The sequence below is a fragment of the Cryptomeria japonica genome, chromosome 1 (genome assembly GCF_030272615.1).
Source record: "Cryptomeria japonica chromosome 1, Sugi_1.0, whole genome shotgun sequence".
NCBI lineage: Eukaryota > Viridiplantae > Streptophyta > Pinopsida > Cupressales > Cupressaceae > Cryptomeria > Cryptomeria japonica.
Genome location: NC_081405.1, coordinates 374,711,693 through 374,737,795, shown reverse-complemented (window position 1 = coordinate 374,737,795; position 26,103 = coordinate 374,711,693). Strand labels below are relative to the sequence as shown.

Sequence of the window (26,103 nt, the reverse complement as noted above, 5' to 3'; positions counted from 1 at the left end):
AATGTGACAAACAAATAACATAGAACCAATTCTTCTTTTAAGCTCTTCAACCTAAGTGTTTTGTTCACATTCAAGATGCTAGTGTTTTTGGTGGATTAGGGTCAATCCTTAAATAAACCACCATAATGTGCAATTTGAATATGTGTGCTTTAGTCATCTTATAACAACTAATAGAAATGGAGGGAATAAGACCTAATTAAAATAAAAGTTTAAAAACTCATGATTTATATCTACATGTACGAAAAGATTTGAATTGAATTCGTACTTCATACTTTAAATTCAACAATAAAAGATAAATAAAATTCAAAATAAACTCTTAAAAATGAATGCAAACAAAATTACAAATTACAAACAACTCGTTGTCTATAATTCTATCACAGAACTAAGAAAATAAATTTATTTGTCAAAATCACACTATCTTATACCTGAATTAATACATCAAAAACAATTTGATTAACATAAACCCAAAATATGAGAGAAAATGTAGGGATATGCAATTTTCATCACTGCAATATGATAGATAATTCTACTCCTTTAGGTGGTAGGGTCCCTTTCATTGGCTTCAGGTTTAAGCTCTCGAGATTTGATCAATACCCAAAGGAAAACTCAGAATCTTTACACAGGACCTGCGACAAGTTAGGGGGAAATTGGAAATGAAGCACACAAACCCTTTTCCATTGCTTATAATAACTCTGCAAGCAATCGAAGATGATGGCTAAAGCGAAACGGTTACTCAATTCCCACTCAAAATGTTAAGACAAACTAAAATGGCCCCTTTACGCTGCAAGTCTTTTGTACACACATTCCCATATAAATTATTGAGGTTATCATCCCTGCGAGGCCAAGAAAGAATGCTTGTCTGCTGCGGAGCGAAGGCTCTCAAGGGCTCTTCTGTTGTGCCCACAATGATTTTGAATTCGAGTACGATTAGGGGTAGAATGCAAGGTTTAAGTCAAAACTGGTCTAGGGTTTGGGTTCATACAAACGGATATAAAAAGGTAGCAGTGTCTGACATGGACTCTGAGAAGCCAAAGGTGGAGGAAAATGAGGATAAGTACAATAAGTTTCTTACATTGCCGAATATATTGACGTTAGGGCGCGTTGCGGCTGTTCCCCTTCTCATTGTGGGTAAGTTCTAAAGCATTAATTGCGGTTTGCATTTAAATTTGATTTCTGGCAAATTTTGTTTGCAAAATTTTGAATTGCTGCAGTGTCAATACTTACTCGATTTTGTCTCAATGGTTCAATGGTGAAATTATATTATTTATCTGTTGCCAAATAAGCTGAAATGTTCAAAATCTGAAATAAAATTCAAAATATCGCAAAATGTTCCACAATAATTCTCCGTTTGATGGCAAACCGTATCTGTTTTCGTGGCATAAATAAAGTGCCTCCAACATACTTTCTTCAATATGTTGATTTTGGTAATACTCATCTGTTTGTAAAACGAACACTTTCAATCATACAGAGTATAATGTTTTGGTACCGGTATCCCTTGATCGGACATGGGTTTTCATTTGTATCAGACATGCCGTAAAATTAATTAGAAGTTGATGCTATTTTTTATGGTGCGATAAATTTTCCATACGGCTCAATCTAGTGGTAGTGTGCTCGGGTGGATGCCATCTTGCAAGCTATGCCCTGTCTAGGCTAATCTATGGCTTGCCGTAACGCTATGAGGTAGCGAACAGTTTTGTTTGGACGAGCATCATCCTTTCAAATTAAGAGGATATCTAGGCTTTGGAATTCGGGTCGATGATCATGTCAGACAAACTGTGGAAGGTTGAGGAAGTAGCTGCCTATGAATCCATTGCCTAAAGCAAAAAATTGGACACTGTATCTGATTATCAGAAGGTGGATCCAAAGTGTTACTCTCTTTCATCTGCAGTGACTCAGAATCGGGAGCAAGGCTTGGCTGCAGTTTAACTGGTTAAGAAGGATCCACCAGTGAGCATTTCTAGTAAGAATGAAGATGAGGAATCAAAATAATCTGCATTGATGCTATTGGCTTAATTCCTGTTCTTGCAAAATTTGTAGTTGTTTCTGGTTTCGGTGTTGTGTATTGTTGCCCTCTTCAAGATCGTGTGTGAAAAATTTGGTCATTTTTCTGTGTTTTTTCCTTGGTTTGATCCTATGTTCATTATGTTGGGTTGAGCACTGGCTACTATCAATTCTGGTTTGGGTGTTGTTTGTTTTGCATTGATTTGATCCTGTGCTCATTACGTTGGGTCTTGAACTGGTTACTATCATAGTTAAATTTACCCAGTAATATTGTTTGATCACCTTCATGCCCAAAATTCATATTTTCAAGGCAGTTGAGTTTTTTGACGTGGTGGTTGTGCAATGTGGAAAGTCTTTTTTTACGGGATGGACTCAGTTGGAAAAAGTATAAAGCATTTATTGCTTTTTGGAAGATCTAGAAACTCGCTCAACCAGTTAACTACATCCTGGGATGTTCGAATACAATTAAAGCCTACCAATAAATCGGCTTCTACATATCTGAAGATTGGGTGTACTGATCAACTTCAATTTGCATTTGTTCTGAAATAGATGACATGGATTGTATTCGTTACAGTTGAAGGCAGTTGGTGCCCACATGGCTGCTCCTTCTTAGTTTATTATTCAAGAGGAGTCTTCATTGTCACATCACGTGGCAACATGCCATTGTTTTTTTCATATATATATATATATATATTAGTGTTGAAAAGCACACAGAAAATACTGAGACGGGGGTGAATCAGTATTTTAACAATTTAGAACTTGAAACCACAAAAATAAACATCATAGAATAAGCATGAACACACGAACACAGGATTTCACGTGGAAAACCCTTTTGGGTAAAAAACTATGGTTCAACTATAGCTTTCGAAAATCAAAATGGGCACCAACCTAGCTTACAAAAGTGAGTACCAACTCACTGAGAGCACCAACCCCCAAAAAACTGAAGCACCAACTTCAAACAATACAAACTCAATAAAAATTCTGAAACCTGAAACAGCTCTTGTCAAACTATTTCCAGCATGAATGTAAGATCATCAAATTGTGTCCCAAGCTAGAATGGAGATCACTGAATTCCATTGTAAACCCCGAATAAGGCAAACTAAATGTACAGCATTATATTATCAATCTCAACATATTCTCACTTCTCTATACTGATTTTTCTTAACAAGAATCCCCTAAAACAAAATAATACACTCAACCACTAGAATATACTCCCTGCAAAGATATGTATACTTCACCGTACTTCACTGTTGTGAGAATACTCACATCAACATTTGCTCAGCCTCGCAAACATGTCTTTTCAAATTCTTCTGTCCACATATCTCTGATAAAGCACATAGTATATTTTCAAACATAAGCTTTATACTTTGCAGCCATATACTCTCCTTTTTTGTCCAGAAATATCATAGCTTTGTTAAAGAAAAATTAAAAAACAAAGCAATCGACCTTCCTCACATACTCCCGTTCACCCTTCTAAAAACAAATCCCGAAAATTACCAAATAAAAAATTGGTCTTTCACACCACAAAAATAAATCACACCATAGAGAATATACACCACATCCACGATTTGTTGGCATATGCACACTCCAATGAGACATTGTATGTGATTGAAGGTTTTGTCATTGATGGCAACCTTGCAATCCTATGGCACCGGCAAGACATTATACCGGCAAAGCATTACACCGGCAAGATAGTGCACCGGCATCAGCAGAACACTCTACACCGGCACCGACACAGAAGAAAGAAAGTATACCGCCACAAAGGCTGACAGGATTTTTGTTATGTAATATTTTGTTTATTATTGTAAGCCGACTTGGCAAATTGTAAAATAACTCTTATATATAAAGGAGATCATTGTAGACATTTGTAATAATGATGTAAGAAGCATAAAGGAAAATACTAGGCAGACCTAATGTGCGAAATATAGGTCAGGGGTATATGTAAAGAATAGAGCAGGAACCGGTATTGAATCTGGCATTGAAGATGCTATTATAAAGCAGTACAAGTTATTGGATTAGTATAATCCTTATTGTAAGTCAGTGTGACTTCCCATTGAGCAGTGAGCTTTAGGCAGTTGGCCTTCCTGCATGTGCAGGCCCCTATTGTAATTAATATTCTCTTATTGGCCAGTGAGTGAATATTGTGGGTCACAAATCCCACCGAGGTTTTTCCCACACCAGGTTTCCTCGTTAAACATCTTGTGTTATGGTGTACATTTCATGTGGATATTCTTGATTCTGTTTATTGCATTATTTCTTGCATACCGGTACACTGTTATATTATGTTCTGCATGTTTTAACTTAAGAAACTCTTATTACCGGTTAGATACTGATTCACCCCCCCTTCTCAGTATCTGTGGGACACCTCACACGATTCTCATTCAGAAATGGCTCCACAACCTCTCTAAAAAAACTGACAGAAAATAAAAATACTGAGTGGACCACGTATTTTTTTAAAAACAGAATACGCCACTTTTTTGTGAGACTGCAGCAAGAAATAGAATCCACATGCTTTTCATCTTCGGTACCCCACTTTAGCAAAGAAAACATGATAAGGCAAAAAAACGGCCCTAGCTCCTTTAACGGCACACAAAAATTAATTGATTCGACCCACTCAAGACCGACGTCCCAAATATAGCAAGGATGAATGAATTTGTTAATAGATTCTGCCAGACCTTTAAGTTCAGAAACTGTTTAAAAACAGGGAGTGTAGCTTCGACTACATGTTGAATGAGTTGCCAATCACCAGCACTAACGCACAAAAAGAATAATACAATTTCACCTGATAAATTAAAACATGCTTCTGAAGTATTCAAACGGTGACATAATAGGTGACATGACATAATAACTGACTTGGCGTGGACAGTAGACAAGCTACCAGCTGAGGTAGACAAGCAGCCAGGTGAAGTAGACGCACAGGCAGCTTAAATAGACATCCACACAGCTCAAGCAACCAAGCAAACAGCTGAACCTACCAACCAAGCACCTCAACCATCCAAGCAGGCAGCTCAAGCAAGTAGACAGCCAGCTCAAGCAGGCAAATAGGGAGCCCAAGCAGCTCAAGCACTCAACCAGGTAGCTCAACTGAGACTACAATCCAAAACATTTTCTTGAGGCTCAACAATTGACATCAATGACAAAATCTGCAATAAGTGTGGTGGGCCTATTAAAAGGTTTAGATCTGTAGATGGACGTTGGTTAAAATTTTGCACTCTTGCTTGGATCATGCCGTATGACTTTTGATGTGATGTGAAAGCACATGGGTGCTGTTTTGCAAGTTGGCAGATCAACATTCACCCCTTTGAAAGTCTTTCAGCTGATTTGGCAGTTTTAGGTCCACGTATGCATATTCGATTCAATTTTGTGTATTTGCTGAGGATAGGGGGACCCACCAAAGTGTTTTCCCAACTTTGAAGGTATTTTTATGTAGTGCTGACTGGGAGGAAGATTGACAATCTACCACCCAAGTGGCACTTTCTAACTGATTTCTAAAGATTTGAAGATTGACGAGATGGGTCCACAAAGATTTGCCACATTTTGATTGCCATTGATAGGTTTTGCAGTGACCGTTGAGATGGTGCTACATGACGATGGACTTGATGTCAGCACAGTTTGTGGGGTTTAGGAGTGCATGCCTATTTCTTTGTGGGCTCATTCAAAGCTGTTCATTGCCCTTGCGGATTCTTCAATAGTTGATTTTTACCATTTTCAAAATTGATTTGCCATTGTTTTGTTTAAAAAGTAGTTTCTTGGTTCTTTTTTTATCATCTTAACTTTTTTTAAGCTGCTGGGTGTGCACCGCTTTTGCAATTTGTTTTCTGCTGTGTGTGAGGGACATGCCAGGATATTGTGCAGCAATTTAACTTAAAACAGAAATCGGCATCCATTAATGTCAGTGTACACTTTGTACCTGTCACACAAACTTTTTCCAAAAATTCAAACTGTTTTTCCCCTTCGAATGATGCCTATCATCGACATAGCTGCAAACTTCAATTACAAACAAACTTGTTTCCTGCTTTATTGAACTTCCTGTCATTTCTTCATTCTTCTCATTTCTGAAAACCTCTGAAATCTCTTTCTACTTTTCCTGCATAAGACAGAAAAGAAGGCAACAAAACAATGCCCGCAAATAGGACAAACAAAACAATGTTTGAAACACAATTTGCTGTTAGGGAAAAGTGTTAGCGTGAAACTTGACAGATGAAGAAATTTTTCTTATGATACAACAAAGTCCAATCGAATGATATCGAGTGTCCATTGTGCTACTGAATATTAGGCTTCTAGTAATTGTAGTTTTTAATCTATTTGAGCGATGAGAATTTTGATGATAGGAAAGAAATATCATATTGCGAAAATTGAGTTTAATGATGAAAAGATGTAGAAGTCTTTTACAGAAGTATGAGGAAAGGAAAATTTGAGGCACTTTTAGCTAGCCAATGATAAAAATGGGAGGATGAGAAAATATGGGCTATGGTTTTATGAGAATAATGGATTAGTTTATGATGACAGAGTCTAAATCATAGTGGAAATATATTATATATGTATACTAATACATGCACGTTATATACTTGAAATATGACAGCCCTCTCTTATTTCCTGGTACCTTCGTTTTCCCCAGCTTGTTTCCAGTTTCTTGTTTTGTGCTGATTACAAAGATGTGGGCTATTTTATTGGCCTGCGAAGTACTTTATTTTTAACACTTTCATTTTCTATTTGATTTATGACTTACTATAAGTAAGGTGTTTGTCATAGCTTCTTAGTCCTTGAAGCATGTGCCATTGTACCATAGGAATTATACCTATTTTACAAAGTTGGCAATAAGAAGAATGACAGCAATGGATAATATTGATACACACATGTATACATATCCATATGCACGTACACGTACATGTACATATATTCATATGTATGTATTATTTATATTCATACATAACCATATATGAATATTCACATACATACAGACACACATATACATGTACATACACATACACATATACACACACACTTATACATATGGATTATTTATATATATTTAAAAATTATATATAAACATACATATACAAGTATGTATATGTATGTATACATAACACATATATGTATATCTATATATTCCTGCATATATATACATAGTTGTAAATTTAACAAATAATTTTATTCAAAATAATTATCAAGGCTATAGGAAAAAATTGCCACAAACATAAGTGGCTGTAAAAGGGGTTTCCATATCGATAACCTTAGTTATACAAAAATCAAGTTGTTTTGTGGGTATGGATATATGAATAAAATCCCATGAGCAATCAATGTGTTACTGCTAGTTATAATATCTATCTGTAGGTGTTTCAAGGCTTGAGTTGTTAATGTTGATGCAAACAATCGATGGTTCAAACGCTTCAAAGGTTGACAACTTTTGAGAGTTTCCTCGAGGCATTTCACTTTTTGGTCAGGGAGGGTTATTTTGATAGGCACTACCATAAATATTAATATCCTTTTGTGATAGCTGGGAACATTTTCCAACTCTAGAAATTTACCTCTTTTAATCTTTTCATTTTTAAATAATTAACTCTTGCCAACAGTGACTCTCAGGAATTGGTTATTGATTTGTGATCTGTAATTAATTTGGAGAGTCCACTACAAATTTAATCATAACAAATTCTCTACTGCCTTAATGTGTGGAAATATTTATAAACTGCCCCAAAAAGTTCAGTCAATAGTTGACAAGAGAAGATAACAATGGAATGAAGATGTATCTATAAGCAATGAGCATAAAATATCAATAATAATGAAAAATAACGGCATTATAACATGAGGAAACTTGAATGGGAAAAGCTCCAGAAGAGTGAGGTGATTTCCCTCAAGCAATTATCACATGAGCTGTTATAATGGTTTCTTGCCTACAGATAGGCCTTTAAGGGCTTTTCTCACAAAAGCCATCATTGCCCTACACCGTACAAGTTCTTACAATGGTTTTGGACTTCTTAAAATCTCTGCTACAACACCTTAAGACTTATGGGCTGAAGCAACATCACTATAAGATTTTATAACCATTTTCTATCAAAAATCTGAGTGACCAAGTACAATGACCTCTCTTGAAGGTTTTTAACAAAAACAAGTTACAAGAAGAGTTGAAGAGAAATTCAAGTATCATTCTAACTGAAAAGGAAACTTTTTGACACGCTTCAAAGCCTCTACACCTTTGAACCCAGTTTTTGTTGTCTTCTGTGATGTCTTTGGCTGTGTTCAAGCCTTTTCTGCACGCCTAGTTCTGACAGGGTCAGTTTTGACCGCAGTTGAACTAGTGAGGCATTTTTGACTCAAGTCACCCTTATTATTATTGCCTCTTTTCTCTGTCAAATTGAGTCTCTCCGAGTGTTCAGGTCCATAAGTTTATCTTCCTTAGTTGCTTTTTGATAATCAGTTTCTGAGTTTCAGTTTAGGTGTCAATTTGCAAGAATAAGCCTTCAAAGTTGTTTAGCATAAGGGGTTAACTTCAATGAGAACATTAAGTGACAAAATAGCGAACTTAACTTATTGAATTGATTCATTTTCTGATCAATTTGTTAGCTATAAGATTGGATAGAAGCTTTGATTTCATCAGTGTCTCAATTAGGGATAAAATTCTACCTAAAGCGGAGATAGTTTCAATTTGGAAAGAACAAAATGAACTCGTATTTGCTTTGGGTTTTCTTAGAATATTTATAAGGGCACTGGCATTTAAAAGTTTTGACAAAATACTGTCTTTTGTTTTACAATATGTTTAAATCCCCTGCATAAGAATTTGTTGCTGGCTAAATGTTTAAGAGCTGGGGTTTGTACACGACTATAAAATTTAAATATCTGTTTAAAGTTTAGGGACATTATAAATTAGATCTTTTTAACATTATTGTGAGTAGGATTTAATTAATTACAAGATCATAATGTTATTATACTATTTCGATTCTGAATTTGCAATATGCATAAAATGCTGATGCCTATTTTCTCCCATTCTTTTGCCTTTTCACATTTGTTCTCTCTGCTTTTTTGCTTATTATTCTAGTACCTTTTGTAATTGTACTTTACAATGTTTTGGGACTTACACATGAATTTTACTTATCAGCATTCTATCTTAATGGATGGTGGGAAACTGTGGGTACAACAAGCATCTTCATGGCAGCTGCTGCCACAGATTGGTTGGATGGTTATATTGCCCGCAGAGTATGCGGTCCATCCCCTTCTAGACAGTCATCATGTGTCCTCAGATTTGCCTTTTCTCTAAAACATCTATAATTCATTACCTGTTGTTTGTAAGAATGCAAATGTAAATGTTTTAATAGGATTTTGATCCAAGGGTAATGACAGTATCCACTATCCTGGGCACAATCTTGCCTGAGCCATAGTGATTGTCATGCATTGCAGACAAAATCGGGTTCAGCTTTTGGAGCATTCTTGGATCCTGTGGCTGATAAAGTAAGCTTGATTATATTTTCCTTAATAGGAGTTTTCTTATGTAAGCCAATTCATTTGTTGTTATTACTATCTTTTTTGTACAATAAAATTCAGGCAGTTAAAGGCTTTCAATGCTTGGTTTCATCTCCATGGTGCCACTAATGTTTTTTATTTTAATAATATTAAATGTATTAGATATTATATCACCAGTCTTTTCTTGGTATATACCTTTCAAGTATGCTTTTGCTACAGTTATATCTGTAATCAGCTGCAATAGTAAATGTTGTTTCAATCTTCACTATGTTTTACAAGTTAGGTTGAGGTTTAACTATCAACCATGCCAGGCATAGCATAACCTCAAAAAACCTTCTTACTTTCTTGTTAAATCTGAAAGGACGGGTAGTGCATGTGACATAAGAGAGTTGTTATTTTGAATGCATATGGCCGTTTATGAGATCTTTTCTATGATGGATGTTAGTGGTAAAATTGTTGGACTCTCTGTGGCCTTAAGCATCTTGTTGTCCTTTTGTCAGACATGGACAACTTAAGCTACTTTTTTCTCCTTTAATATTTTTATGGCATATACATGGTTATGATCCCTTTATTGTATATGTGGTGAGGCATCGACACTAGAGATTGTGTCTAGAATGGATGCCATGTTCCCATAAAGATGGTGTACTCAGTTTCTAACCAAAAACTTTGCCAACCTAACCTCTATGCTCTCACTGGTTCTTGTGCTGATAATGATAGTAATGAGGGCTTTACTTAACGAGCAGGCACAAGACCTCTTAGATTAAGGAGTGATCAGACCAAGTGTTTCTCAATGTGGTTAGCCACTTATGTATATATGGTAAGGAAAGGTGGAACTTGGGTATGAGCATGGACTTTCAGGCACTTAACAGATTTGCCATAAATAATTCATATCCATTAGAGGGTTGCCAATTTATTCGGATCAGTTGCAAGGACCAGATGCTCAGCCAAGTTGGGCAAATCCACTTACCTTCAAATCCAATCCAAGAAGAAGACATGTAGGAAAGAATGTTTAAATCCACGAGGCTTTTTTAAATGGTTGGAGATGACTTTTGGATTATGTAATAAGTCACCAATCTTTGATGCCAATGATTGAAGTTTCATGGCTTGAATTCTTTTGTCATTGTATACCTTAATAACATTCTTGTGTCCAACTGGACATTAGAGGAAGATATCAAAAATCTGTAGCAAGTGCTTGATAACAAAAGAATCAGTTGTAGCCATACTTACAGAACTGAGTTTTCCAAAAAATTACATCTTTATTTAGAACTTTTTTTGGAGATGAGCTGAAAATGGATTCAACCAAGGTCAAGAGTTAAAACTATCATAAAGAGGCCAAGACCAATAAACTTGATTGACTTTTAAAATTTTTTAAAGGATACAGATATCTTCTCAAGTTTATATATCACAAATACAAAGTTGTAGCAAGCATATGAAATGGAATGGATTTCCTGTTTGCAGGAATTCATTCTTGTCACGAGACTCATGAGTAAACTATATGACAGTGGGATGCTGTCAAGGTCCCTAGAAGCTTTATTTCTTACTGTTTTAATATTACTGCAGATGTCAACTAATAAATAAATCAAAAAGCAAAATTAGTAGGATTTTGTTTCAATCATAGCAACATTGCAGCAGGTGGAGTTGAAGTCTGTTTTTTTCTATCTTAATAAAGTACTTTTCTAAGCTACTGGATGCTGTCATATCTGTATCCACTTATATGTATACAGAACATGGCTATTTCCTAATTTATATCCAATTACACCAATTTTTTGGCCATAGCTAGATGTGTCATTAATATGGCAGTGTAGTGTGGTTTCTTGATTGGCATAACCCTATCAAGACAATTATTCTGGTCTCATCAAATCAGTGACTCGCTGAATCACTAATTTCGTATTTTATTAAAACAAAAGTACTTGCTCAGCATATCAAGTCACTAATCTAGAATGTCTGCATAGGGTGGGTGAAGAACAAAAGGTCTTTGCATGATGGAGTAAAATATTTCTCAAGCTAAGTTAAATTGGAAACCAGTGATTTGGCATGGTACTTGATGAAGCCCTGTTCTCATGCTGTACATTGAACTTCTAAATCCCTCATAGGCAAAGGAAATGAAAAATGGACAAAGGGGAATAAACTATCCATTTGTTTAAAACTATGTTTACTGAATTGGCCAGAAAATACAACATTTCTACGTATGAGTGGCGCTAGAATTGGATATGGATCAAATTGCCTGTGAACTGGGTAGGGTTCGGTTTGAGTGGTCAGAATCGTGTAGAAATGTTGTGTGTCATACCTAGGCATTATTGGCATGGACCTGGCAATTCTCAATTGATTCTAGATTGTTGGACAAGTTTTTAAAGTAGTTCTTTTGACTTTTTGATTGGTGAAACCCTAAAGGACTCTACACAAAGCATGGTGAAGCCAAACTGCATCAAGAAAACCAGAAAGGTAGAGAATGGAAGCTACATGTTGTTCATTGTGTACAAAGTGGCCGTGAGCTGCTTAGAGGAAAGCTTATTGTAGAAAAGATGGAGATCTTGGTGTTAGAGCCCAACACCTATTGGAGAGAGGCCACTTCCACTATTATGCACCCATAGTTGGTTAGGATGATTTGAATCCTAGATGTGCTGGATCAATTGTGGGATGGGGAAAATACACACAAAGATTTGTCTTGTGTGGATTTGGTGGAACGGGAATGAAAACTTTGGAGCCTTTTAGATTTGCCAGATGTCTTGTGGGCTGGGGAAATGTTGGTGTGTTTTTTATGCACATGCAACTCAGAATAAAATACCTTGAGATATCTTATTCTCTTTTGATCAAAATCTTCTAAGTGCTGAATAGATAGACCGTGTGATCACAAAGACAACTCCAAGGTTCTAGATTCAATGCAGATAGTCTCAGTTGGTTCGTTGTGATATTCTGTAATCTCGAGGGGGACTTACACAATTGTTCGAGGAGTGATCAAACGATTTTGCTAATTGCTAACGCTTGTAACTTTCTTCCTTTTTGGAATGATTTTGCAATAAGCTCTTTTTGATCCTACTTCTACTATGACTTGGAAAGAAAAGGCAAAAAGATGAGGGTTGAGAAAGATAGTTTTAATCCTAATCTAATCCTATGAACTCCGGAGATGGAAATTACAAACGTGGAGTCCAAAACCAATCCTTGCTTCGCCAAATTCAACAACTACACAAGAACGGTGCAATCTTTTAAGGAAGTCAAAAGATTTTAATATCACTCATATTCACCAACACCTTGAACAATGAATAAAGCGATAGAAGTTAAGTTTCCGTTTTTGGTTCAGGCTAACTTTGCACGATAACTGAAAATCATCCAATTGTCAAAAGTATGAACGCATTATTCCACATTGAGCAATTCTATCGAATCCTTCATTCAATTTATCAACTTGAAAATGAAATCTATTCTATGGAGAGCCAAGAAACCATGCTGACTTGCAAAAGTAAACAAGATTCACCAACAATTGAACAATGAATGTCTTTGCACTTAAGAAGTATCACTACTTTTCTCTGAAATCTTCTCCTTTACAAATGAGGAGGAAGGTTTATATAGGCACCCCATTACAGAGCAACGACCTACATTGATCCAAGATCAATGGCCAAAATTAATAGGATAAAACCCTAATTAGGGTTATTTGCAAAAAACTCTTTTTTTGGCCAATGAGAAAATTACAACACTTTGGATAACCAATGAGAAAATAGGAGCCACTTGTTGAGTCTGGTTCATTGCACTTTGGACATGTCTAACTTGGAACCCTTAGATCGGTCGATTGATGACTAGGATGCCACCTCAACTTGCCTTGCAGATTTGATTCCCCATCATGAAGAAGTGTTGATGCCTTAGGCAATATCTTTTGATCCAAAGGAAATTCAAGATGATTAGACCATGGATGTAAAAATCGTCAAAATATCAGTTAAATCGTGATTTTTCGCAAGTCATTCGCCCAAATGATTTAATTGTCATTTAAATCCTGCATGTTTTTTTTGGTAAAAATGGCCATTCTCAGACACAAAAAATCGCGACTAAAACACAGAAAATCGGCGTTTATAGAAGCGAGTTAAAAAAAAGAAAGTTGCAAACCCTAAAATGTAAAAAGGGTCGGGTGAAATAAAAAAAACAATCTCATTTTTGGCTAAATTGAAACGTGCGATTGTGGCTCTGCGGCTTCCCTCCTCCCCGACGGTCGACACCCGACGGGTTTGCCTCGATTTGCCATCAACACCGAAGCAGCAGTGCATGAAAATTTAAAATCAATACATTAACGGATTAACCTGAGTGGCTAATGTATTTAATCAGATGTGTATTTAGCTTTTACATTTAACTCAAAATCGTAGCTATTTCATTGAATGTATTGCACTCATGGCAATGTATTTAATCAGAAGTGTATTTAGCCACTCAACACATTTTCTATAAGGCTATTTAAAATTTAAAATTGCTAAGAAATGGTAAAAATTTAAATGTATTGTGATTTGGGAAAGAAATTGCTAAGAAATGGTAAAAATTTAAATGTATTGTGATTTGGGAAAGAAATTGCTAAGAAATGGTAAAAATTTCAAATGCATTGTGTTTTTTTAGAATATTTTAAGAAATTATATATTTTCAAATGTTCGATAATTTTGCCGATTTATTGCCGATTTTTTCGTGATTTCCGATTTTTTAAATATCTTCGACCAAAAGATTTATTGCCGATTAAGAGTTTTTCATCTTTGGATTAGACATTTTCTTCGTTCTCATTGTGTCTTGAACTTATCACTCCTTGGTGTGGAATCTTTTGATTTTGGATTTCCAAAGAAATCCACGGTTGATGTAGAGCCCTTGTATGACTTAATCTTCTTGAATATCTTGATGGAGTGCAAGTCCTTTGTTCCTTTCATCCTTGATGAGGTCCTTTTGTGCGTCTTAGAATCATCTTCCAAACTGGTTCCTTTGTCATCTTCACCTTTCTGGAAATCTCTTCCTGAGCTAACATCCATCTCCTGAAAATCTTGAAAAATTCCTAGTTAGAGAAATAAACTTGATGTCTACTTGACGAATTTTTGAAAAATAACTATGATTTTCTGACTAGATTTTTGAAATTAAACTCAAAATCAGACTTAATCAAGTCTGAAATTGAAAAATCAGAGTTAGTAAACCTGGAAATTATGGAATTAATGTTTGATTATGATTTTAGAAATGAAAATCAGACTTGGAAAAACTGTTGAAAGTATGAAATTGAATCTAATTTTGAACTTTAGGAATGAAAATCAGACTTTGAAAAGATTCTGGAAATCAAAATCAACTCAGAAAAACTCTTGAAATTATGAAATTAAGTCTGATCAGACTTGGAAAAAGATCCTTGGAGCTAAAATCAAACCTAGAAAATTCTGGAAATTATGGAACAAAGTTTGATTTTGAGAATTTCTGCCTGTAAGATTAAGAAAACATAAAAAAGCAACCCTGTTCTTCTTATGAAATTCGAAAATTTGATGTGGAAAACGTAAGCATAGGTCTGATTGTCAGAATTTAGAATGAAAGAAAGGATTTTGGAGTCCAAAACCTCAGAATTTTGTCTTGAAACTGCTTCATACCTGCATGATTTGAAGAAAAATCTCAGAGAAAGCTTCTGATTAGTCTTTGAATGCCTTGAATTCTCCCTTAGAACTCACTATGAACTTGCAATTACACTTCTAATTTGTCTAGAACTTTGGAAAGATGGCAATAAAAGTTTGAACTTCTTGAGGATAGAAGGAATATTGTGAATAGTGAATTGCCAAGACTGATGTCTTAGAGGAAACTCGAACCTTGCCTTGCATTGTTTTTTTGTTTTAATGAATTTTAATGGCAATGTATGTAGTCAAGTTTTGACTTTCAAATCGAACCTTCCTTGTGTTTTATTGTTTTTTGTGTTTTAAAACTTATTGCAATTTTCCCTCTTTGCTTCCTTCTAGAAATCTTTTTTGCTTTATTTCCTTTTTTTAATCTAATCCAGCACTTAGACGAATTGTGCTTTATTTTTGACTTTCATCTTTCCTTGTTGAGCAAATTGCTTTGTTCAAACTTCATCCTTGCCACCAAGGGCGGACTTTGTAGGGAACTATTTTTTTTTTGATTTTTTTTTGCTTAGGCGGACTTTGATGCTAGTCAAGGAACTTTTGACCATGGCATGGGCGGACTTGAGGTTGGATTAGGAATTTTTTATACTTAACCAAAAATTTCAACCTTTCCTCTTCCAAGCGCCTATACTCAATCACCTTTATTATTCCTTCTTGGGTGGACTTCAACATGGATGAGGAAGTTTTCCCCTTGCCTTGGGTGGACTTTGCTTGTGCTCAAGGAAATTTTCCATGGAAACTTGGAATTCTTCTGTGGAAACAAGGAATGTTTTCAAGGAATTCAGGAATTTTTTTCGAACCAAGTTCTAGACTTAGTCAATTTCTTGTGATCTTCAATCAACTTTTTAGAAAACATCCTCTGGATTCGAAAATTATTTCATACTTGGTTTGTTCTGGATAATCTTTCTTGACTTGACTCTTTTCCTGACTTTGAAACCATTTGTGATCCCAGAAAAAGAAAAAAGCAACTTTCTATTTTATAGAAAAAAAGCAGGTTGAAAAAGCAGGTTCCCGGATCGGCCCCAAAATGCCAAAAACAAAACTTTCTAAATTTAGAAGAAAGAAAAAAGCAAATTTCCTAAAAAAAGCAAGTTGTTAGAATTGACCCCAAGAAATTGGGATTTTACTCCTTCGACCTATCTGAGACTATCCGTAGCATTAAAACATTCTTTTGACTGTTCCTTCACATTTTGACTTTGATGACTCCTCTAAATTTCATAAATCTTGACTCATTTGCAGAGGCTAGACACTCGAGGCAAACCCTAAGATGCTAAGACACAACCCTAAAAAGCGAAAACTAGGGGGTTCCCATTTGGAATGGGGCGATGTGTGAAAATGTCACAATAGGAAGTTAGACTCAAAATAAAAAAGATTGATGATTTGCAGATTGCCATGTAGGTTGTACATTAAGGCTTTGCAAAGAAGCTGATGAATCTTGTCTGAATTTTGATGTGTTTTGCCCTGAGGTGTTTGTATTTTTTAATACGAGGCTCATTATAAATTATTAAATTATTGTTGTTTTTATATATAATGTATACTAATGATTATTAATGATTGGTATATTACTAATAATTTATGATCTGTATATTATTAATAATTTAATAAATACATTATTAATGTATTACTAATTAATCTTGATTACTGATTAATAAAATAATGGATATTATATTTGTGATTTTTGTGTACAAAAACATTTTCTATACTAGTGTACCATACCCACAAACCTTTATCCCTTCCCGATTTATGGATAGCTTTTTCAGACTTTTCATTTCCCAAGATACATTATGGTAGCTTAGTAATACTAATTTATAAATAATATCCTATATTAATATAGAACTTGTTTGAATAATTTGCTGTCTTATTTTGTATGTGAATTAATTTGCAAAGCTATAACTATACAATCTATGCTTTTAAACAAGAACACAATGGCTAAGATAAAAGAAATTGTATCTTAAAATATGTAGATATTATGAACTTTTAGTGTAATACTCTTGGGGATCCTTATGTCATTTACTGGAATGAAATGAAGGACTATGAGTGAGGTCTTAGGAGAACCACCTTGTGTGCTCTTAGGATTGTCTAGCTTGCCCTTTTTATCCTGGACATTGTTAGATCTTGTGACGTTCTTGCAGTCGTGAATGATTATGTTGTTGGTTCTTTTGCTTTGAGCAATGATACTTTGATAGAGACATGTGATAATATCAGTTTTCAGCCTCGGTCTCTAGCTTTGATCTTTTTCGCTCCTTGATTTCCTTGAGGGGTCCTCCTCTTACATGGTTATTTCATATTTGTATTTTTTCTTAATTACAATTAGGTTTTATCTCTTCATGCTGCCATTGTTTCAGTATTTTAATTCTTAGTTACCTTTTCAGCTCCTTGGGTTCATTTTCTGTAGTATGGTTCAATTGTTACTGAATGTACTTTTGAGCTATGTTGGTTTGTGTTCAGCTGTTTGCTGATTTGTTTTTCCCAGGTTCGGTATGGCTATGTTTGAATTTACAATACATATATTACCAAATGGTTTAGACTACCTCAACTGCACATGTAAAATAAATACAAATCATCATTATGGTTTCTTTTTTACTTTTTAAAGTTTTTCAAATAACCTTTTTTGAATCTGGCAAGCTTTCAGACATACCTGGTCTGAATCTGCAGACCCAGGCAGGACCTTGGCGAATTCAGGCAGATTTGACTAGGATCAGTACATGGTCTAGACTCATCTGAGTTTGACCAGGGTTCTGGGAAATCTGGCATCAGAGCTTTTAAGTTTTTAGTCATGTTGACCTAGTTGGATCTATAGTTGACATTAAGATAATTGTTTCTTCTTTCTTTCTAGGATTTAATATTTTGTTCAAATATTCTAGTATTCAGGTGCAAATGGAAAATCACAAGTTCTTAATTGGGAAGTATACTTAGAAGTCAAAGCGATAACCAGCCTGTAAAATTTTATAGATGGACTTATTATGGGCAATACATTCAAATACTCTCTCTCTCTCTCTCTCTCTCACATCTGTTTTCATATCCAAGGTTTGTTCAGTCCAATTTTTGATGATACTACAATGTGCTATATCATCCATTTTTTTCTAAAGCTGGAATAATTGATCTCTTGTAGAGGAAAATGCTTTGGCTGTAGCTGAGAGGCTTAGAAATTCTAAACAAAGAGTCTGCTTAAGATGTATATTTTGAAGGTAGTGGATCCTACTTGTTAGAAAATCATAAACAACAGAAAAATCTCTCTACAATTTGTTTTTTTCAGTGCAAAATGAACCTGCTTCATATTACAAGAGTGCAATGAGTGAATTGTTCTTGACAGCCACAGTCTATGTTGACTGAAAACATTTTTGATATACTTAGCCTGGCACTGAGCAGAGAAATTCAAGATGACGAATGCAAGTCTAGTTTGTACTTGTGGAGATATCTTATTTTGAAATAGTTTAAAAATATTCATGGTCGGGTCGATGTACAATGACCCAGCAAACCTTTAAAAGTATATATATTTTTTGTTTTATAAGCAGAGAGGGAGGAAAAATGGAAATCCGCTGTGTGTTTTGTATTTGTTGCTTCTGAATCTGCATGCAATATTCACTAGCGTTGTATAGCTTCATGAATCTATAAGCTGTATCTTAAAAAACACTACGATTCGTACTTGAATAAAATTTAATTTCTGGCTGTATATATATTTGGGTTGCAAAGATTATAATCTAACTAGGTTAAGTTCATTGCAGCTTATTGTTGCTACAACTTTAGTGTTATTGTGTACAAGGCCTGTTGAAATGGTCTGGATTGGACAAGCCTCATGGTTATTGCCTGTGCCTGCCATTGCTATAATTGGTCGAGAGGTACTCCTTGGTTCTTTTCTTTTGTTGCTTTTATTGGTGAAATAGTAGGTGAAATAGTTAGTAATGGAATGAAACTCACACTCGTTTATCTTTTCTTTTTCATAAAGACACTGGTAAGATTTTCTGCTTTTGGGCAAGCATTTTGACCCATATGGGTATTCTCCTTATTGTTTGTTATATTTCCTATTTACGGCTAGGCAGGTTCTCCAGTTTTCTTGTCCAATATGTAAGTGCATTGAAAAATTGACACATTCCTAAAACTGACAATGAAAATCAGTATCATAAATCAATTTCAGCACTCAGGGAGACAAAAGATGTCCTGTATGAAATGCATGTTACTTGATTTGAAGTGCTGGATAATGCAACTACAATAGTAAGGTAAGCACCTTGTATTACGAATCTTTTTTTCTCTATGGTAGGGACCTCAGTCCATCCTTTCATTCCACCTGATTCATTTCAGTATGTGGGTCCAATGAGATTAGGTGTATTTATCCACAAGAAACAGTTTTTTTTAATAGTCTTTTTTAGGTCATGAATCTGATTTAGGGTTGGAAGTAAAGCCAACTGATATGTTATTGGATTAATGATTAGTCACTTCCGGTGCTTAAAAATGTCCTACATATCTCAATGCTAACTTTGCTTCTTTTACGCAAATAATTTTTTTGTGGTTTGACCTTCACGAAAGTTGTCTCCCCACTGAAACTTTTTGGAGTCTTGTTTCTATTTGCATAATTTTATTACCTGTCACACACTTCTTTCAAGCAATATGGAGTCAATTTGACACGCTTTTCTATTTTCTTTCAATATTCGGGTCCTATCACAACTCTATCTTCTAAGTAAACCCAAATTAGAGGAGTCCAATACTTAAATCTATATGAAGTTTCAGATGGTGCCATCTCTAATGCAAACTAGTAGGAGTTGGTATAATCAAACTCTTCTAATAGTAAATACTCTTCCAATTTGGATTTCTGATCCGTACAATACATCAATAAATTCTCTACAATCAGATTTATCCATTCAGTTTCCCCATCTGTCTCGGGATGATAATCAGTACTGAAATTAAGCTGAATTTACAAAGCTGTTTGAAGAGTAATCTAAATTTAGAAATAAACTTGGTATCTCTATTATGAATGATTTTCATTAGAACATCATGTAATCTGAAAAATTATTTGAGAAATCTTTTTGCCAAAAAGGGTGAATCATCTATCAAATTACCAGCAATAAAATGTTATACCTGGTTTAGTTTATCAACCACAACTTAAATTGTATTATGCCTAGGAGTCAAAGGCAGGGACAGAACAGCCAGATAGACATCCGGAAAACATTCTGCATCTTGCCGCATCTCAAACCTGTGGAGCCTAGGGAACGAAATATAGGATGTGGACCAGGGGTACTAAGTATGGTCATGTCCCATCTTGTAGGTACAAATAGATTGTAAGATATGATCGCTAAAAGTAAGGTGGATATAGGCAATTTAAAGAAGTACAAGGAAAGATAGAATATATAGAAGGGAGAGATATGAGATGAATGTACAAGGATGTATAAGGAGATAGAAGGGTGTATATGATATACTGAATGAATAGAATCAACACAATTACCTTTTGGTCTCAATCTAATGTGTTATGTATGTTCTTACTATTTGGTTAATTAGGATATCCTTTGTCCGAATCCTGTTTACCATTCTCTTTAATAGGATTGAGTCTGGAGTATAAGCTTACAACATTAGAAACTCATTAGGGTTCAAAACACTGGTTTGTATTCCCAGATTTCTTGCTAACAATGGTCCTGTTGGTGGGACCCTGGTTAGGTCTTGTTGAGGACAGCAAGGAATTTTTCAAACTCAAACCATATACTGGATAGAAGAGATAAGGAGATGACAAGAATGATATGAAAGTCTACCATACTGTCTTCTTGATGTCTACCTTGTGAGAGGGGGCCAGGCTCTGAGGGGATGGAGGATGGAAAGGGGGAAGATGTCCAAAACGGATCTATAAAGAGATGTGACTGATAAGAAAAGTTGCCAGATAACTACCACGGGGAAGAATAAAGGAGTAATGAAATCTCAAAACAAAAACACCCATGGCAGGAGGAGACAACAAGAATGTTAAATTTAAGTGCTAAGATGTTAAACAAATTAATTAACCATAATCAGCCTGTGAATAAACAGTAACAGTAGTAAAAACACAAGACACAAGACACCAATACCCTGGGAAAACCTCCCTCTTGGAGGTGAAAAACCCAGCCTTAAACTATAAGATGTATTATATCAATTGTAGGCAATTACAATATAACAGACTTATCTCTGATTGCTGTCCTAACAGCAAGTTGCCATGATGATAGATGATGCAGCCCTAATCAGCAGTAGGTGACCAAAGGAGTGGATCAGCAGAAGATGACTTCAACAGGCTGAAGCAGAATCTTGACAACTTCGCTTAATAAGTCCTTGAGGTTCGCCAAAGTGCAGACCAGCAGATTCACTAAGGATAGAAGAATAGATCGCTTAACATAGAAGAGCAGAGATAGGAAGAGCAGGTCGCTATTTGCAATGTAATGAATGTATTGAACTTCATCTTGAAGTTTTTATATATATATACCCTTCTTTTGGTGGTGGATCTCCTTAGGTCGGCTTGCAACAATATTAATTTATTGTTATATTGTCATTAACATTTATCATGTTGGACATTTGGGTCCAGCCCAATGCCTTAGCACGTTACATTTTGGGCCCAGCCCTATCACATATTGAATTGCCTTTCCCACATCACATTTGGGTCTAGCCCAATAATATTTACATTGAAATAATACATACATATATGATTTACATAATCCGAACTTAGCTAATATTTTTCAACAAAGAACACAAGAGAAATCAATGGGGAAATTGAACTAGGAAAATCAGTGACAATGGCAAGCCCAATCAGAGAGAAAAAAAGACAAAAAACAGATGATGGAAAGAGAAGACAGACACCGTAAGAGAATGCAGACTTCAGCAAAATTGAGGTTAGAGTGTGTCAATGTGGGTGGTGTCGAGAAGAAGAAGAAAGGTCACCAGAGAAGGGATGAAAAAACCCCAGAAAGGACAAATTCATGCTGGAACAAGGCAGGATGACTTTTAAATAGTTTGGAGTGGACTCTAGAAGAATATGAAAGATCTAGAAGATTGTTGTTAGGGGAATGTAGTAACGTAAAGATTCCTACCCTACCACAATCTCCCCAAAACCCCAGAAATAAACCGGAACTATCAACTATCACGATCAAATTAGATGAGAGGTTTATGGAATTTTCACAAACTCCAGAGAAGGTCTTACCCCTAAATGACGCATATTTGGAAAAATTAGTTCACATAAGGAAATTAAGAAAAGAAGAATAAGTTAAATTTAATTCAGGCAAAGTGTTGAGATTACTAACTAATCAGATGTCACTTACAAACATAACAATGAAACATTGCTTTGAGGAGTCACAACCTCCTGATCAAGATCCATCCCCATAGTCATATAAGAGTAGGGGGAATTTGGTGGAAGAGATACCATTGACAAGAGAAGAAGAGAGAGAAGAAAAGGTAGCGCAAGAGATCGCTTGGGAAATAAATACATTGATATCATATTAAAGTGAGAGAAGGGTAGAGAGGAGAAGCCCCAGTTAGTTCAAAGCATCAGGAAAGAGAAAAAGTAAAGTCCTCATATTCAGAGATCTAACCTGAAGAAGAAACCATATAAAATGGAAGCCTCGATCAGGATACCTATTTTTGGCCAAGATACCACTGAAGCTGCAAAACATGTGTTCTTACTGGAGTCCCTATGGGAGAGAAAAGGAGTGTAAGAAGATAGACAAAGACTACAGGACTTTGTGTCCTCCCTAAGAAAAGAGGGATTAGACTGGTATATGAAAACTTACCCTCAATATAGCAGCAGTTGGGATGAGGTTAGGGATGATTTTGAGTAAATTTTGATATTTCGGCCATCCCTATTGAAAGTGTTAGTAAAATGGGAGAATTGGTGCAAAGAGAAAATTAGTCAGTTAAAGCATATAATAAAAGATTCAAAGAAGTTAGCCACAAGTTAGAAGAGCCCGTCGAAAAAACAAAAGATTAGAATGGTTCACTTCCAAACTACAAAAAGACATTTGAGTGGTGCTGGATGGCAGAATATTTGATTCTTATACAAACCTCATTAAAATGGCGTACTGGATTGAAGCACAACCCTAGAGGAAATCGGAAAAAGATGAAACAAAAGAAGCCCTTAAGGACCTCCAGCTACAAATTCAGAAATGAACTATTCAAAGCAAGATTATTGCCAAAGGTGAACAAAAGAAAGTAGAGGAGATATAGTGTACATATTGTTCTCAGGAGGGACATGTCTGGAATGACTGTCCTTAAGCACAAGGAGAAAGAACTGCCGCTGTACTACATGTAGAATTCAAACTATTAAATTGAATTTAACATATTGTGCTGTTTGTGGAGAATGGGATACCCACTAAACTGAAGATTGTCCAGGACTATCTGGAAGGCAATCAACAATCAAACTATAGGGGAGGGAGAGGCCGAGGCAAAAACAACGAGAGGAGAAATGATGCCACTTGTTTTAATTGCAAAAATGTTGGTCACTGTGCATCCGATTGTTGGGGATTGGAACAAGAAAAGAAATGCCCCTTTTGCAGAGATGAAATTATGATCTATTTAAGTGTGAACATGCTAGACAATTCCTCCAAAATGTCAAAACACCATTCAGAAGTGATGACTTGCAGAGAGGAACCTGATTAATTTGAAGAATGCCATTGCAGGGGATAAGACACTGCCAACAGATGGATATCTGGTCTTTTAGTTTTGATACATTCAATGAAGAGTATTCTGGGGAGGAACAAGTATCAGAGATGAAGCAGAAAAAGAAAACCCGATCAAAAAAGAAAGCTACAGTCCTCACAAGACAAGGTGGTGGCACCAACAAGAACAGATAGAAGGAGGTTGAGGAAGACTATGAGGACTCCAGTCTGGAAGAGGAAGGTCAGGACTACTTCCGGCCTACTAAAAATCAACATGAGAAAGTAGTAGACAAAGATAAATGGCACATCATGTAGCAACGGCAAGAAAAGGTAGGCTATTTTACTGAAGAAGTAAAGATTTTGAAAGATCTAGCCTCCCTTGCACGACAAAAAAGACTTGGTAGTGAAATTGAAGCAGTTGGGTAAGTATTGGAATAAGCAAAAACATCAACAAATCAACCAGTTCGAGGTCTGAAAATTGTAAGAATGGTCCTCTGCACATTAATGTACGTGTAAATGATAATAAGTTGAAATATGTAATGGTAGTTCTTGGTGTGGATCTGAATATCATTCTGGCTATCACATGGGAGAAACTTGGCAGACCTAAGTGTTGTCCACATTTTAAACTTGGCCAATTGTAAACTTTCCTAAACTTGCCATATCCTGTTGGTCATAATTTCAAACCTTCGTTCTCCTGAAACAACTTTCTAAACCTTTTTCAAAATAGACTCTGGTGCATCTCGAATAGCTTAACCTGCCAAATCGCCAAAACAATTATGTTGAAAATCTGTAACAGTTGATGCAAAACCCTTTTGCAGGGTCGATCATAACTTCATTTTGTCCCATGTGGCCGAATTTCATGTCAAAACTCCTTGTCGTTTGGGAGATTCTAAAGTATTAATTTTTTGGAAGACAGTTACGAAAAATGTCAAAATTTGAGTTTTGGGTATTTGGAGCAAAAATAAAAGATGGGTTATGTTTTGGGGTTTCTGAGCACTATTCGGTTGAAATTTCATGCAAAAAATGAGTTTCCTGTCAAGAGTTATAAAATTTTCCATTTTTGGCACGAGGCCATGGTTGTCAAACTTTCAACAGGTGTGTTTCAACTAGGAGCAATTAAGCGAATGCTGTAAAGAGTGGTTATTTTCCTCGACTCTATAATTTTATCGTAACTTTGCAACTAGGAGTTCATATATGCAATCAGACAATATCTTAACTGGTTATGTTATTGCCATTTTGGCATTATTGTAATTAGTTCACTGTGTTATTTCTGTTTTTTGAGTATATATATATTTCTATGCATCGGGAATTGTTAAAAAATTGGTTATACCTATTTTTGTAGATAACAATGTCAGCAGTTAGAGAGTGGGCTGCTGCTCAGGGCAGTGATTTGCGTGAGGTATTATTCTTTGCACTATCCTAACTTCAGTTGACATTTTGTTGCATGGAAATTCTTTCATGAATCTGGATTGTGTACAGGCTGTTGCTGTAAACAACTTAGGAAAGTGGAAAACTGCCTCTCAAATGATAGCCTTGACAATCCTACTAGCAACAAGCGGTAGCAGGTTTGTGTTTCATGTTGTTAGCTGTTCTAAAAGCTGAGAAATTTAATTAAAAGAATGCCTTGAAATTTGAGAGTGATTCAAACTTTGATTTTATTGAATTTTAAATGCTCATGTTATCTAATACTATGTTTTGTCAATCCAGTCAGGGTGGGCCTAGTGGTTTTGTTGCCTCTGGTGTTGTAATGCTTTATGTTTCTGCTGGCCTTGGTTTGTGGTCCTTGGCAGTGTACATGAGAGGAATTTGGAGAATATTGCTTAAATAAAACACATTATGTCCTGCTATTGATTATTTCTGGGGTTGGAGGAATTTATTGATTTATATTCTTTCTAAAAGAAATGGCAGAGAGATATCTTTTTAAAGACATTTTTCATCTTTTGCCAGTTGTAATGGTAATACTTGATGCAGTTGACTTGTTTTCGAAAGTCCGAAACTGTAAATTAATCTGATTTACAAAAATTGAAATAATATATATGGATAGATATATGGTGGGGAACCTGGTTGGTTAGTTAATAGCAGTTCATATGCATGATATTCATCAGTTATTAAAAGATAGCAGGAATCTAATTGGTTAGGCTGTAGAATTTCTTATGTATAATGAAAGCATCATCAGTATTCAAGACACCTAGGAGGTTGTGGTCTTTCTTTAAATTGCAATCACATCTGTTATGCTGGGCACTCTTGCCTTAATTGTTACAAATAAATAAGTGAAGTCTGTAATAATAGAGCTATTGTTGTATTTAGGATGTAAAGATATCATTATAATCTGTCTCCTCTCACATTGCTACAACTAGGGGAGACGGCCCTATAGGGGAGCAGGGTCCAATAGTGGGGATGGCAGTGGAACACAATTAGTCTATTATTGGAGCACAAAAAGTGTCATTACA

The 26,103-nt window shown here is 35.5% G+C and overlaps 1 protein-coding gene across 1 annotated transcript; it reads left to right on the top strand.

The window, feature by feature from the left end:
• The first annotated feature begins 481 nt into the window (after window positions 1-481).
• LOC131070890 (CDP-diacylglycerol--glycerol-3-phosphate 3-phosphatidyltransferase 2) lies at window positions 482-25,729 on the top strand. Its single transcript, XM_058006550.2, has 7 exons — window positions 482-1,128; window positions 9,095-9,192; window positions 9,394-9,444; window positions 18,785-18,898; window positions 24,996-25,052; window positions 25,133-25,218; window positions 25,361-25,729. Exons 1-7 carry the CDS (start codon window positions 750-752, stop codon window positions 25,479-25,481), a joined length of 906 nt encoding a protein of 301 aa, XP_057862533.1. The 5' UTR covers window positions 482-749; the 3' UTR covers window positions 25,482-25,729.
• The last annotated feature ends 374 nt before the right edge of the window (window positions 25,730-26,103 follow it).